At 36.4% G+C, this 12,566-nt stretch overlaps 1 protein-coding gene across 2 annotated transcripts in view; it reads right to left on the reverse strand.

Annotated features, from left to right (window-relative positions):
- Positions 1-230: 230 nt before the first annotated feature.
- LOC588026 (epithelial splicing regulatory protein 2) overlaps positions 231-12,566 on the reverse strand; it is a 43,353-nt gene continuing 31,017 nt past the window's right edge. The window contains exons 7-15 of one of the 2 annotated variants that reach the window (XR_972664.2): positions 11,918-12,050; positions 11,396-11,438; positions 10,832-10,929; positions 9,987-10,193; positions 9,133-9,414; positions 8,479-8,662; positions 7,709-8,145; positions 6,783-6,914; positions 231-5,412 (exon numbers count right to left, since the gene is read on the reverse strand). Coding sequence is in view for 1 of the 2 variants with exons in the window: in XM_787727.5 (XP_792820.1) it covers positions 5,278-5,412; positions 7,709-8,145; positions 8,479-8,662; positions 9,133-9,414; positions 9,987-10,193; positions 10,832-10,929; positions 11,396-11,438; positions 11,918-12,050 (1,519 nt within the window). In the remaining variant the exon portion in view is untranslated. The remainder of the gene's footprint in view (positions 5,413-6,782; positions 6,915-7,708; positions 8,146-8,478; positions 8,663-9,132; positions 9,415-9,986; positions 10,194-10,831; positions 10,930-11,395; positions 11,439-11,917; positions 12,051-12,566) is intronic. The other variant, XM_787727.5, reaches the window with a different exon arrangement.

A 12,566-nucleotide genomic window follows, 5' to 3' on the forward strand; every position in this document is an offset into this window, starting at 1 on the left:
CCCTCTCTCTCTCTTTACCCTCCTCTCTCTCTCTCTCATTATGCTTCCACATTCTTTCTCTACCCCCCCCCCTCTCTCTCTCTCTCACACACCTACACACACACACATGCACAAAGCTCCGCTCCGCACATGTTCCATATCAAATGTCTAATTGTTTCCTCATCCACAAAATGAAAATGAAACATAAAGACGTTTACATCGATACAAAACAAAGACGAGGATACCCATCATTTTTATCTATACATAATTTGTGAAAATTTATTTGAAGCTTGCTAAAAATGAATAATACAAGAAATTTTCGAAACATTAATTAGAATTAATCACACTGAGAATGACTGTGACAAGATAGAAATGTTCACTTTGTAACAATTCTGCAAAAATCATTTTCTTGCAGTAAGTTGTATCAATATTGTTTGCAGTTAATTGTTGTTACGCCTATAACTACAGACTGCTGAACAATTCAAATACAATAATTTTTCTTTACTCTACATATCTTGCCAAATATACAATAATACCCTGTCGGTATATATCACAATCGACATGTGAATTAATCTTTTAGACATTTATTAGTTGACAAATTGTGTATAATCTATATAATTCATTATCTTTATTGGACACTAAATTTAAACATCTTCTCATTCAAAATCTAAAAAATCTGATACATATTCAAAAGCTATCCCTGGCAATTTCGAGTTGCTAAACTCTTTCTCTTTCATTATTTGAGCCACAGATACTATTTTTCGTAGTTTCCTCATTTTTTTCTACACCATAATATTGCACGTATCATGCGTAGCACATGTGAATAGCGTCACTGCGTGACCCAACACATTTTTTTTAGAATACCCTGTAGCCCTGGCGTTTCAATTAAAAAAGGACCCTCCAAAGAACCAACTCATCCCTACTACCTGGGAAAATACACACTTCAGTAAATAAACTACTACTCAAAGAGTTAGTATAGAAACAGGGAGCCCAAACTAGAATTATTCCATACAGAATGCAAGACAATCCCGAATAATGAATTAAGGCTCCGCATGTTTTTTCCCATGACACCTATTCACATCAAAAAGTAATTTCCCCGATTCTCCCTTTGCAACAGCCACTGCTGTAAAACATTTAAAAAACGTGGTTTTTTAAAGTCATGTCCTTGTGAACCGAAAACATACCTCACTTATATAAGTGCTCTTTCGTCACCCCACTCTTAAAATATACCCCAAAAACAACACAGAAAATGAAGAAAAACTCCACTTTAGGCCTGATCAAGATGAAAAGAATTCGATACTTGTCGATTATTCTGATATATATATATATATATATATATATATATATCGAATTTCGAACTTTTGTCTGGACTTCTTAAATCATGATAGAATAGAAAGACATCTTGATTATACAAAGATGACCGTATTCAAGCGCAGTGTGAGAAAGTTTTTGCAGTGATGATCAAAAACGGAAAACTATTATACTCAACCACAGAGGCAAACTAACATTTAAACATAGACCTGTTGTAGAACCTTCGAAATGTTGTCTAAATGATATAACCCTATCTACAGACTAACGTTGATATTAAATCTAATATTCATATGGAGGAAAAATGACATAAAACACTTCTCATTAAAGAAATCCGACCGAGTTGACAACAGAAGTCAACTGCATTGGAACGTAGAGGCGCTGAAGTATTAAAAGATAAAACATAATAAAATTAGGAAAGGACCTAGATAGGAATAAGAAGCACTACGTGCAAAATGAATGGGATTTCTTGACGAAGACAAGTCCGAAGAAGAATATTAATAATAGAGAAGAACGCGTGAACGAAGACAATACAATGACGAAGTACGTCATTGCAATAACGATACAAATTATAAGAAATAAATGTACGATTCTGATCTGTTAAAGTAGATTAAAAGAGAAAGACAGTTTAGCGTGAAGTGAAATATCGCGTCACTAACAAACACTGACATATTCCAATATCCCTTTCTTGTACATAAACGGAGATCTACAACGAGGTATGAAGGGAGTATGTCCGAAAATCAAAGCCCTATCAATTTACCTTTCATTATCTTCTTAAATAATAACCTTTGTGCGTTTGTAAATGTGGCGAAATTGTATGTAATACAGCAAGAACGGCCTAATTTGCATAGACAAATAATATTCCTCTGTTTTAAATATTAAGCTATTGTCATTACTAATATAATTGGATCAAACGTACCAAATATCTGAGCAAGAGGTTTCCTATTTTGAGGGCAAACAGCATTTTGATAACAAGATATTGAAAGAACTATTTATGTTTTGTTGTTCTTGTTATTGTTCATATGAATCGGCATTTTTGTCACCGGACTAAACTTGTAAGATCTTGGAGCATATAGGCCGTATGTTTAGTAAGCTGAAGTGCAATTCTGATACAACACACAGTCATTGTGCCAAACGATGAAATATATTTACAATGGAGATATAGTTTCAACCTCTTATCTTTCTACGACTAAACAACACAGAGCAAAATAATCTTGATATTACAATTACATTATAATACGACAACCTAAAATGCTAGACAATACGACGGTATTACAGGACAAACGAGAGTGAATGTATAACGTACATGCGTGGCAAGTGCAATTTTTAAAAACAAAACAAAATATACATTTGAAATCTCTAGATTATGTTGCTTACCACATTACACATTACACAAATCACTGCATCGTGTATAGTGCAAAGCTCTACTGTAATATTTTTGTTCATACATAATAAGGCATTTGTTACATAATATGTTCGCTCAAATAAAAAAAAAGGTCTAATTTTCTAGATTATTATCTAATATTCATACATAATATAAATTCGATCATAATTCTGTACATCATACTAAATTTTTAGATTAAAAATTGTAATTCAAACTATACTAATCTATTTAATATATTCATAATTTCTAATATAATACAATTTTTCTAGCTAGAAGATTATTAAGGGGCGACGGAACCTAACGAGGGTAAGTGGTTCAAAACATGATGGAATCATACACATTCAGAAAATGAATATTGGCCCGGGGAATATCAATGAAACACAAAGTCTTCATATTTCTATCGGAATGTGAAAAGTCTTGTCATAATCAGAAAGGGACGGGGATAAGTTGGAGCTCACTAATAATTATGAGCAACCACCCATGCCACTAACTTTCCCGGTTCCGCCGCCAAATTGATAATTATCATAAAATTACATCTCTTTTCTGTACTTTACTCTGAGAGTTTACTTATAGTTCTAGCATTCTTGCATAGCTAACCCTGGAATGAACATAGGTTTAAACGTTTGTTCCCCGATTAAATCCCCTCCTATGTCTGAGCTATGGCTACGTATTTAATGCTTTCATTCAAACTCTGATTTTAAAAAAAATATCATTATTCGGTAAAATACTGCCCGGATTCAAATGCTTTCAATCAATAAGAGATTATATAATATATTCAGTGCTTAGACATTTCATCAACAAAGATTCTATATATCAAATTTCCAGAGTTTCATCTTACATGTATTGGATAGTTATCAAGGTACTGAAAACATTAAAAAACACATGAGGTTTTACTGATGATTTGGAAGCCTGGTGCGAGCTTAAACATTGGCTTACATTCTGTAGGCACTTGATAATTAAACTAGAATTCATGAATTATTACAACGATGATTATTGCTAATCTTACATTATTTTATAAACACATAATAAGGCAAATTCATTTAACCGAGTATCAAAATGATACTCATATTGGTCACAAACTTAGCACATAATATATTTGGAAGACGTAGGGATTTTGTCGTACAAGTAGACATCACAAAATGCAAATTTACATATTTATGTGTATACATTCAAATATGGAAGTTACAACTATTTTACAAATGTACTGGAAGTCTTTGAAAGCAAAGATAGCAGCTTTTGCAGGAAGGCATCCGTCTAATGATAATATAAGGCACATTTTGGTGTTGCCAACTCGCATTGAACAAGGCGTCAAATATAATATTTACAAAATATAGAACTTGGAAATAGTACTAATCTACAACCGTACCAATACATACTGATACAGTTATTAATTCATATATTTTCTTACTTTGAATTTATACACAAGAGTTCATTAATACGATTAATATCATCCTAAATTAATAATATTATTTCTTTATCTTTTATCGGCAAGCCAGCATCATTCCTTATTTGAGGGTTAATCAAAATAAGCTCACCATTAAACCGTAGTTATTTTAATGGCTGGCAAGTCTTCATTTTCTCATATGTTTTTCGTTTCTACAGCCCTTCTTTTCTTTTTTATTCTTTTGAAGAATAAAATGAAATACTTCTATTCCAATTCGTACTGATGATGGACAAATACATTTACAGTCAAGGTAAATGACGAAATCCTAAAATCGTATAAGTAAAATATCACATTTAGAAACAAACTCTTATTTTCCAAATTGAGTTGTGCTTGAACAATTTTGTTCGTTATTTCCATCTAAGGATGACAATCAATGCGTGATCAAAGAAAATTTCAGTTAAAAAAAATTGAGCTGGAAAGTGAGACTGTTTCTGTTAAAACCAAGATGATTAATCTTACACTAGTCTAACAAAAATGAGATTTCAAACAAATTCCTAGCGGAAAATCATTAATATTTGACATTTCAAAGGAGTTGGAATGAAGGAGATGTACATAGACTATACTGGAATTCTAACACACTCAAGACAATACCTCTGCACACATGTTAGCATAAAGAAACACATCATTACTGTGGCAAAAATGGTGAAAAAACATTTTTTTAAAGAACAGTGTTTTTACTGGAATTGTAAACCAACCGAGCAAACCTGGCAAGCTCATTTTATTAAATAATATATCAGCCGTTGTCGTGGGTACCCAGACTCATTTTTTTCTTTTGCATGGACGCACTCAATGCTGAAATCTTCCAATCTTTCATGACAGTTTTGAAAACTCATACTTAACCTATTGGCGTCACCATATATTTACACTTGCGTTCGATCGGATAGGCTTGGTGCAAAAGCAAAGCACGTGATGCTCCAAAGCGAACCAATCAAAACTCGCCAATGTGTTCGTGTTATTATACGTACAGGAGCAAAATGAAGCATTCTATACGCCTGGGTCAGAAAGGTTGGAAGATTTTAGCAATTACGTCACAAACTCTTTGTGTATAGATATACAAAAAGAGTTTTGAGTTTAAGCAAAGCGATCAAGCAAGTCAAATATTTTGATCCCACACAGCAGCAGACGATCCGTCTATTTATTCTTATCTTCTTCTTACTCGCCCTTAAGCAACGAATAGTTCCATTTTGCCGGAGAATTGACGTTGTCGATCTTGCAGTGCACGAACTGCAATGTCTTGGGAAGAAAATGGGACCACGGCCTCGCCGTTCTGACTCACTTGAACGCTTTCTGGAGGTACCTAAATGTGTGAAAAGGTAAAAGGAGAATTTATTAAAAATATTATGAATTAAACTTTTATCAACATCTTTTTTAGCCCCGTAACACACACAAAAAACACGGTGAAGTTAAATTGAAAAATAATAATCGTGTTTTAATAAAATTGCTAGTGTAATATTTATATTTCAAAAACATATTAAAGACATTTTGTTGGATTCTTTTACTAAGAAGGTACAACAACAAAAAACGAAATTTAAAATCTGGCAAATTTCGTTTGTCACAAAATTGCACTAGACTTTTACGTATCACACATGAAACTGTAATCCCTTTCCAATCGTCTATTCCATTGTCTTTGTTGATATAGAGATTCGCACAAAACTTGGTGGTTCGGTGCGAATTTACAAACGTTTTATTTAAATAAACTATAAAACAGCTCTATAGCTATCAAAATATCAGTTTCATCTGCAAGTTACAATAAGCGATATCTGTAACCTATATTGTATCATGGCAAATGGCAAAATGGCACCGTTATCTACCATGTGTCGATGACTTTCTAACAGCTAATATGGGAATGAGATAGGAGATGAAATAGAAGTTTGATGACATTGCTTGCTCGAATAATTGCCCTTTCCATAATGGAATTTGCATAATAATTTCAGGACGTATACTCTGAAAAAGATGCACAGATTTGTGTTCATTGATTTGTGATACGCAACTACAGTTTTTTGTAATAATCTGAATCTGAAATATTACCTTGGAAATTTTAAAGAAGATGACTAAACTTCATTATATAAGCATCCACCGAATAAACATTATCAAAAAAGTGACACTAAGAAATATCCCAACTACAATCGAACTAAAACATGCACCCAGTATTGGCTATTAAATTGTACAAAGTCGTGTGTATGTGTGTGTTTAGAAATCAATGAATTTTAAACTAGTAAATATCCAATAAACTTTTTTTTCTCAAAAAGAAACGGGTGAAATGTTTGAGAAAACCACACACTCGAAAAGAAATGTAAGGAAATATCATGATGCAAGAAATATATGGATGAGAAAATATCAACACCTTTCGTTTCAGAAATAAAAAGTTGTGTTATATGATGAACCAAACCCCGTGAGATGAATGAGTCCTTGTATAATAGCTCTAGCCACCATGCAGCATATCGCCACTAAAGATTTTTCCTCCACCAACACCTGATGATTACCAACACCAAACGGAACATTATGCACCCTCTTGCCCCTCATTCCTTTCACCAAAAAAAAAACACCAAATGGTAGCTCCTCATTGCTCCCAGTGGTATAAATACACCTTCGCGCCCATGACAAATGCACCCCAACACCAGGCACCCCCAAAACGAAAGCACAGTTAGTGTTAACTGTCTTTTGTACCTATTGCATAGTTAGAGTTCATCACCCTGTATGTAAGTTAGGAGCCAGAGAGGGGTAATAGGTTGACCCCCTCTAGGCCCCCTGATCGCCAGGTCATTGCCACGACTCTGTTCCACGGGCCGATGTTAATCCCTTTGTTGGGGGTGGTTAGGAAACAATTGGTTGAAATGTTAAACATTATTTGTTTTCTCTTCTCCATGAGCATACTGTTGGTGACATTACCCACACATATAAAGCCCCAATCACTACGAATTCAATATTTATCAAGAAAATAAAGTGATTATAACATCATGCAGTTGTGATTTGTTTCTATATCAAAATATAATGTCAGAATATTTCCACAAGCTAGCTGATTTGCTTTTTTTTTTCTTTTTTACACCACTTGAAGAAATAAAAAGTGTAAACAGAAGATCTGTTTTCTTCAACCTAGTGGATATCCAACGATTATAATTGTGCAGAGAGGTGTACAGCTTAGAAGGCATGCACTCGTAGAACTGATCGAGATCCAAGCATAATTAAAGTGACATTTCAGAGTTATTTGTTTTACACTCATAAGCATGACAAGATAACTATATCTTTAGTTATAAAGAGTGAGTGCACCCATGTCGGAAAGTATCTTGCCACTCATGAACTTCTGTTCACATAGTATCAACAGATGTCGTTTCTGTATTTTTAATTGATTCCTAAGCACTATTCCTCGTAGGTTTTTCATTGATTCTAAATACGACAGTTACAATCAGTTGGCAAAAGCTTTTGAATTACTTTATCATAGGTTATGTAATTATTCAAAGTAAGCTTTTTGCAGACATCAATAATTATTCATTAGCCTTCATAAGTTAATAACCTCACGACCATATTTAATTGATAAACATAGAACATTGAAGGAAAGACAGCCACATAAACAGTTAGAGGTTTAACAAACTTACCCCATAGCCCTGGAAGAATTTTGCGACATCTTGGGCAGTGGCGCCTGTGTGAAGCCCTCGTAGACGAATCATAGCGTTACTCTGCGCGGCCGCCAATGCTGCGGCTGCTGCGTTGTTTCCGGTGGCGGCTCCAGGGTAGTACAACTGGTGCCCCGTTGGCGACACGGGTGGACTGGGGAAACCTGGATGTACATACATCAATTGCTGCTGGTGGTGCAAGAACGTGGCGCCTGGAGGGAGCTGATGGTGACCGAGGCCTGCTGCGGCGGCGGCGGCTACGGCTGCGGCGTGTGGGTTGGCGTGACCGGGCATATGTTGCATGGTGGACATAATACCGCCTGCACTGACCGGAGGCATGTGACCAGGGTGGGTGAGTTGGGCGTGAGGATGATTGGGTGGAGGATAATGCAACGGAGTTGTTGGAGATATTGCGTTTACTGTGAAAGAGACAAAGCAAGAATATAAGGAGATTTAATTGCAAGGTTTCTTGATCATTTCTTAAGAATTTCTCACTTTGAAATACGCGCCACCGCCCCTGACTACTACTACTGTACTACTACTACTACTACTACTACTTCTACTTCCATGGTAACCGCTATAAAAATATGATATTGCTGCCACTACTGTACATACTACAACTGTTGTCGCTATCATCCTGCTGAATATTTTGTTCAGATATTATGGTGATATATGATGGTGATTTACAAGCTGCTGCTGTTCCTCCTGTTACTACTACAACTTCTAGCACTTCTACTACAACTACTACTTACTTTGTGGCTGTTGTGCCTTCTCGTTGCGCATGCCACTGGTCAGAACCATCTGCATCTCCTCGCCGGAGCACTGGAAGACTTCTACATAACGCTCTCTCATGTACTTCATGTGGCAAGTCTGTGCCGCCAAGCAGGCGCGCTCTGCAGAGGTCATCTGGATGAACGCCTCGCCGTTTGGCTTACCCTGATGGTGTAAAAGATGGTGGGTGAGAAAGAAAGTAGAAATTGAATTTACTACGAAGAATGTGATATGCATCTATGTTTAATATCAAAAGGATTTTCATATCAGTACTATTCCGTTATAATTATCTTTATATCTTTGTTTAATTTGATTAAGCATTCTGTAATTTTGAGGATACAAAAAGAAAAGTTTCATCTACTAAATATAATCTGTAACTTTAATCACCGAGCTGCAGCTCTTGACCATGTGTATGCACTTACCAACATTTTATTTCCGGTCAGATTATAAAGCAATAATAGTTTGTAAATGTTTTATTGTCCACTATGACAAACTAACAATATCATACCGACAGTATAATTATTTAGATCTAACCATGATTGTAACAATGCTTAACACTTCATAAATATCAACAAATCATTCCTACAATTTACCAACGCATACGACACTTGGCAGGAGTTAAGTTACAACCCTACCTGGAGGTTGAGGACCATGTGGACACCATGAGGCCGAATGAACTGGGCTGCCTCCCCGAGGAAGAGCATGATATCTTCGATGGACGCGTTGTACGGGAGACCGCGCATTCGGATGCAGTCACGGACTACCCCTGCTGTAATGAAGTGCGGGTGAGGAGGAGGAGGGGGCTGGTGTGGATGGTGAGGGGGCATGGCGTGGATGGGGATGGGGATCATCGGGGGCATGACCTGCTGCTGGGGGATGTCCGCCATGATGGGCTCGGACTGGACACGAGACAGGACCTGGAACGACGAACAAGAATTAAGGAAGAGTTGCAAAAAGGGTTGAATTCGCAATTCGCATCGTCCAAATATTGACCAAAATATCCCTTATCCCTTCCATAACTAAAATGAATGAGAGAGGCAAATTTGTGAGACAAGACCTGGAAGGAACGAGCAGGAAGAATTACAAAAAGGATTCATTTTTGCAATTCACTTTCATTGTCCTATAATCCTAATACCTCTATTACCGCAATCGTAGATATAAATATATTTCCTTTTGGAATCAAACATAAATCACTCCCAAACAAATGCGGGTATAGCAATCAATGTAGTTTTTAAGGTATAAGTCGCAGAATCACTGTGTCAGGTATGGACTCATGCCTCACTGGCATAGATTTTCACTTGCTTACTAGTTCCAGCAAAAGTAAAATCAATTTGCCTTGACAATTTTCGCCTTTTTTGCATTGTTTTCTCTCATAAATACTTCTTTAAAAAACCTCTGTCCCTACTCTCTTAACCAACAAACGATTCATAAGTCACGGAGATGCAGTTAAGACGTAAGATACAAACAGTAAATGACTTCGAACACTCACCTGTTGTACTTCAGCAGTCGTGCTTCTGAAAATCTCAATGTACCTGTTTCCTAGGTACTCCCGATGTTTGGACAGTGCCTTGGACACAGCATCCTCAGAGGCGAATAGCACGAAGGCATCTCCAGTCATCTTGCCGTTCTTCTGCTTGACGAAGAGGATCCCTTCTTCTCCTCCTGCGACGGGAATCTCCGGCCCAAAGAAATCCACCTACAACAGCAAAGGACCAGAATTTGTTACAGGTGGGTCTTTTTTTAACAAGTCCTCCAAAAACTTTTATCCTCAACTTCAAGCCATGGTTAGCCGTCACTTAACACAATTTGCTACCTGAGAAGATGGTTACAAAGTGGCTAGAGAAACAGTGCACGTTTCACATGATTATTCCAACTGGCTAGTCTTCTTTTGTTTAAATTAGTGTACACACGGCTATTGCATAATACGTCACTAAATATAATTTATCGCTATTTCGGTCAGCGTTTGGTCAGAGGAGCTGACTCCGGAACCAGGCACAAGATATCGTTGTGTCGCTGTCACTTCCTTAGTTTAAACATTCTGGAATGGCTGTGTGAATTGATACTCCAAAAGAAGCAGAGCTTTACACGTGCACATCGGTTATGTAATCTCTATCTTTCTCTATCTATATCTCCCTCTCTCTCTCTCTCTTTCTCTCTTTCCTTTCCTTCATCCTCCTTCAGTAAGCTGAGATAATAAATAACATTAGGGCAAAATCGTATTCCCTTTCCTAACACTTTGGATATTGTACATTATAAGTTTAAATTACTGATATATCTTTATTACTGTGATCGCTTCCTATTAAACAAAAATATATATTTGAGGGGTGTACATACCACATCTTTCTCTGAGGCTGTGAACGGGAGACCCCGCATGCGCACGATGATATGGCCTTCATCCCTAGCTAAAAACAGTGTAGCCTCTTTCGATGTTCCTGTGAAATATATGAATGAATCCGTTAGTGCTCCACTTAATTTTAATAAACACCGAAACATCGCCATGAAATTAACTTCGTTCGTCTGCAATATGCGTAGGCTACAGATTTATCAAAATTTACACGTTTTTTCTTTATTTCGTAAAACGTTCTTACCAGAGTGTATTAAAGTAGCATCATCCTGTACAGTAATAACACTACTAGTATATATTTTCGATAATTTATATATCTGTCAGAAATAATTTGTAAAAATAGAACGTATCGTGTGGGTCTACTTTTTAATACATTAATTTACTAGATTATCTTTACCCATGCATGGGGTGAAATCCCTAACTGGAAAACAGATTTCAATATAGAAGTCCTTTGAGGAACATGAACTGAACAAAATGAGGGCGGAACAATAAAGGTGGTCGGAGGTCATCAGTTAAGGAGAAAGGAAAAAGAAGAAGAAGAAATGGAAACATACCAGCAGCTACCCGGATAAACTCATCTCCAGTTGCTTTGAATACCTGCAAAAAAATAATCCAAATATGAGCTATTACTTGAAAAGGCCTCGTAATTAAACGGGGCAAGGTCTGAACCCCCTCTCTAAACAAAGATACTTCTACTAAATAGTGGAGTCTTGTATAGCGCTCATGTCTGGCACATTGCCACTCCTGGTGCTCTATTACTATTACCCTGGCTTTAGCAAAACAAGTCAGTTAAATTTAAAACAATTGAATTATAATATTGTAAGTTACAAATTCCCTTTCCTTATCCCTTCAAACACTTTTAGGGCCAAATTCTAACATATTATCCGATGCTTTTAGGAGACATTGTGACAGTGGATTTGGCAATGGCCCTCACTATTTGTCATTTTTTTCTAAATTACGTATAGTCATTCCTTCGAATAGGACTTAAAGCCGTAGGTCCCCTATAGCTCACTAACAATTGTTTACTTGATTTCTTCGCCTTCATACTAATTGAAAATTAAAACAATGATAATTACCTCTACGTATCTCTTGCCGAGGTTGTGTTTATGCCTCTGTAGTGCCATGTCTCTCTGTTCTGAGCTTTCAAAGTGGACCATAACCTCACCGTTCCTACGACCGTGTGTGTTCAGACACAGAGCAACGCCACCCCTGAGAGATGAAGCAATAACATAACATTTTACCAAGAATTATTTAGGAGTGATCAGTGTATGTATCCGGAAGAGCTGTGTGAAGTTGTTTCCAGAGAAAGAGAAATCAACTTATATTAAACAACAGTGTGTCCGCCATAATTGTTTCACTTTAATGATTTATAATACTAAATCACGCTACATTAACCCGTCGGATATGATTTTGTTTTGATATAAAAACGCAAAGTTTTCCAAAGTATCCAGACCTAATTATTTCCTTATTGATGGGTTATTGTCCAAACAACAAAATATCAATCATTTCAAATAAATACTAGATTCAGTAGCTTCTCTGTTTCTTACAGGACAGAATTTTGGCCCTCGTATGTGCTGACTGAACGAAGTGTAGAATGCATGCTTAAGCTTAGTTGCACTGAAATTTTCCACATTGCGACCATGATTTTTCATAATAATGATGTTAATATGTCGTTTAATCATTATAAAACATTAACTTTTTACAAAAAGGACACATGCTGAGATA

This window comes from Strongylocentrotus purpuratus, unplaced genomic scaffold (genome assembly GCF_000002235.5).
Source record: "Strongylocentrotus purpuratus isolate Spur 01 unplaced genomic scaffold, Spur_5.0 spur5_scaffold_8, whole genome shotgun sequence".
NCBI lineage: Eukaryota > Metazoa > Echinodermata > Echinoidea > Camarodonta > Strongylocentrotidae > Strongylocentrotus > Strongylocentrotus purpuratus.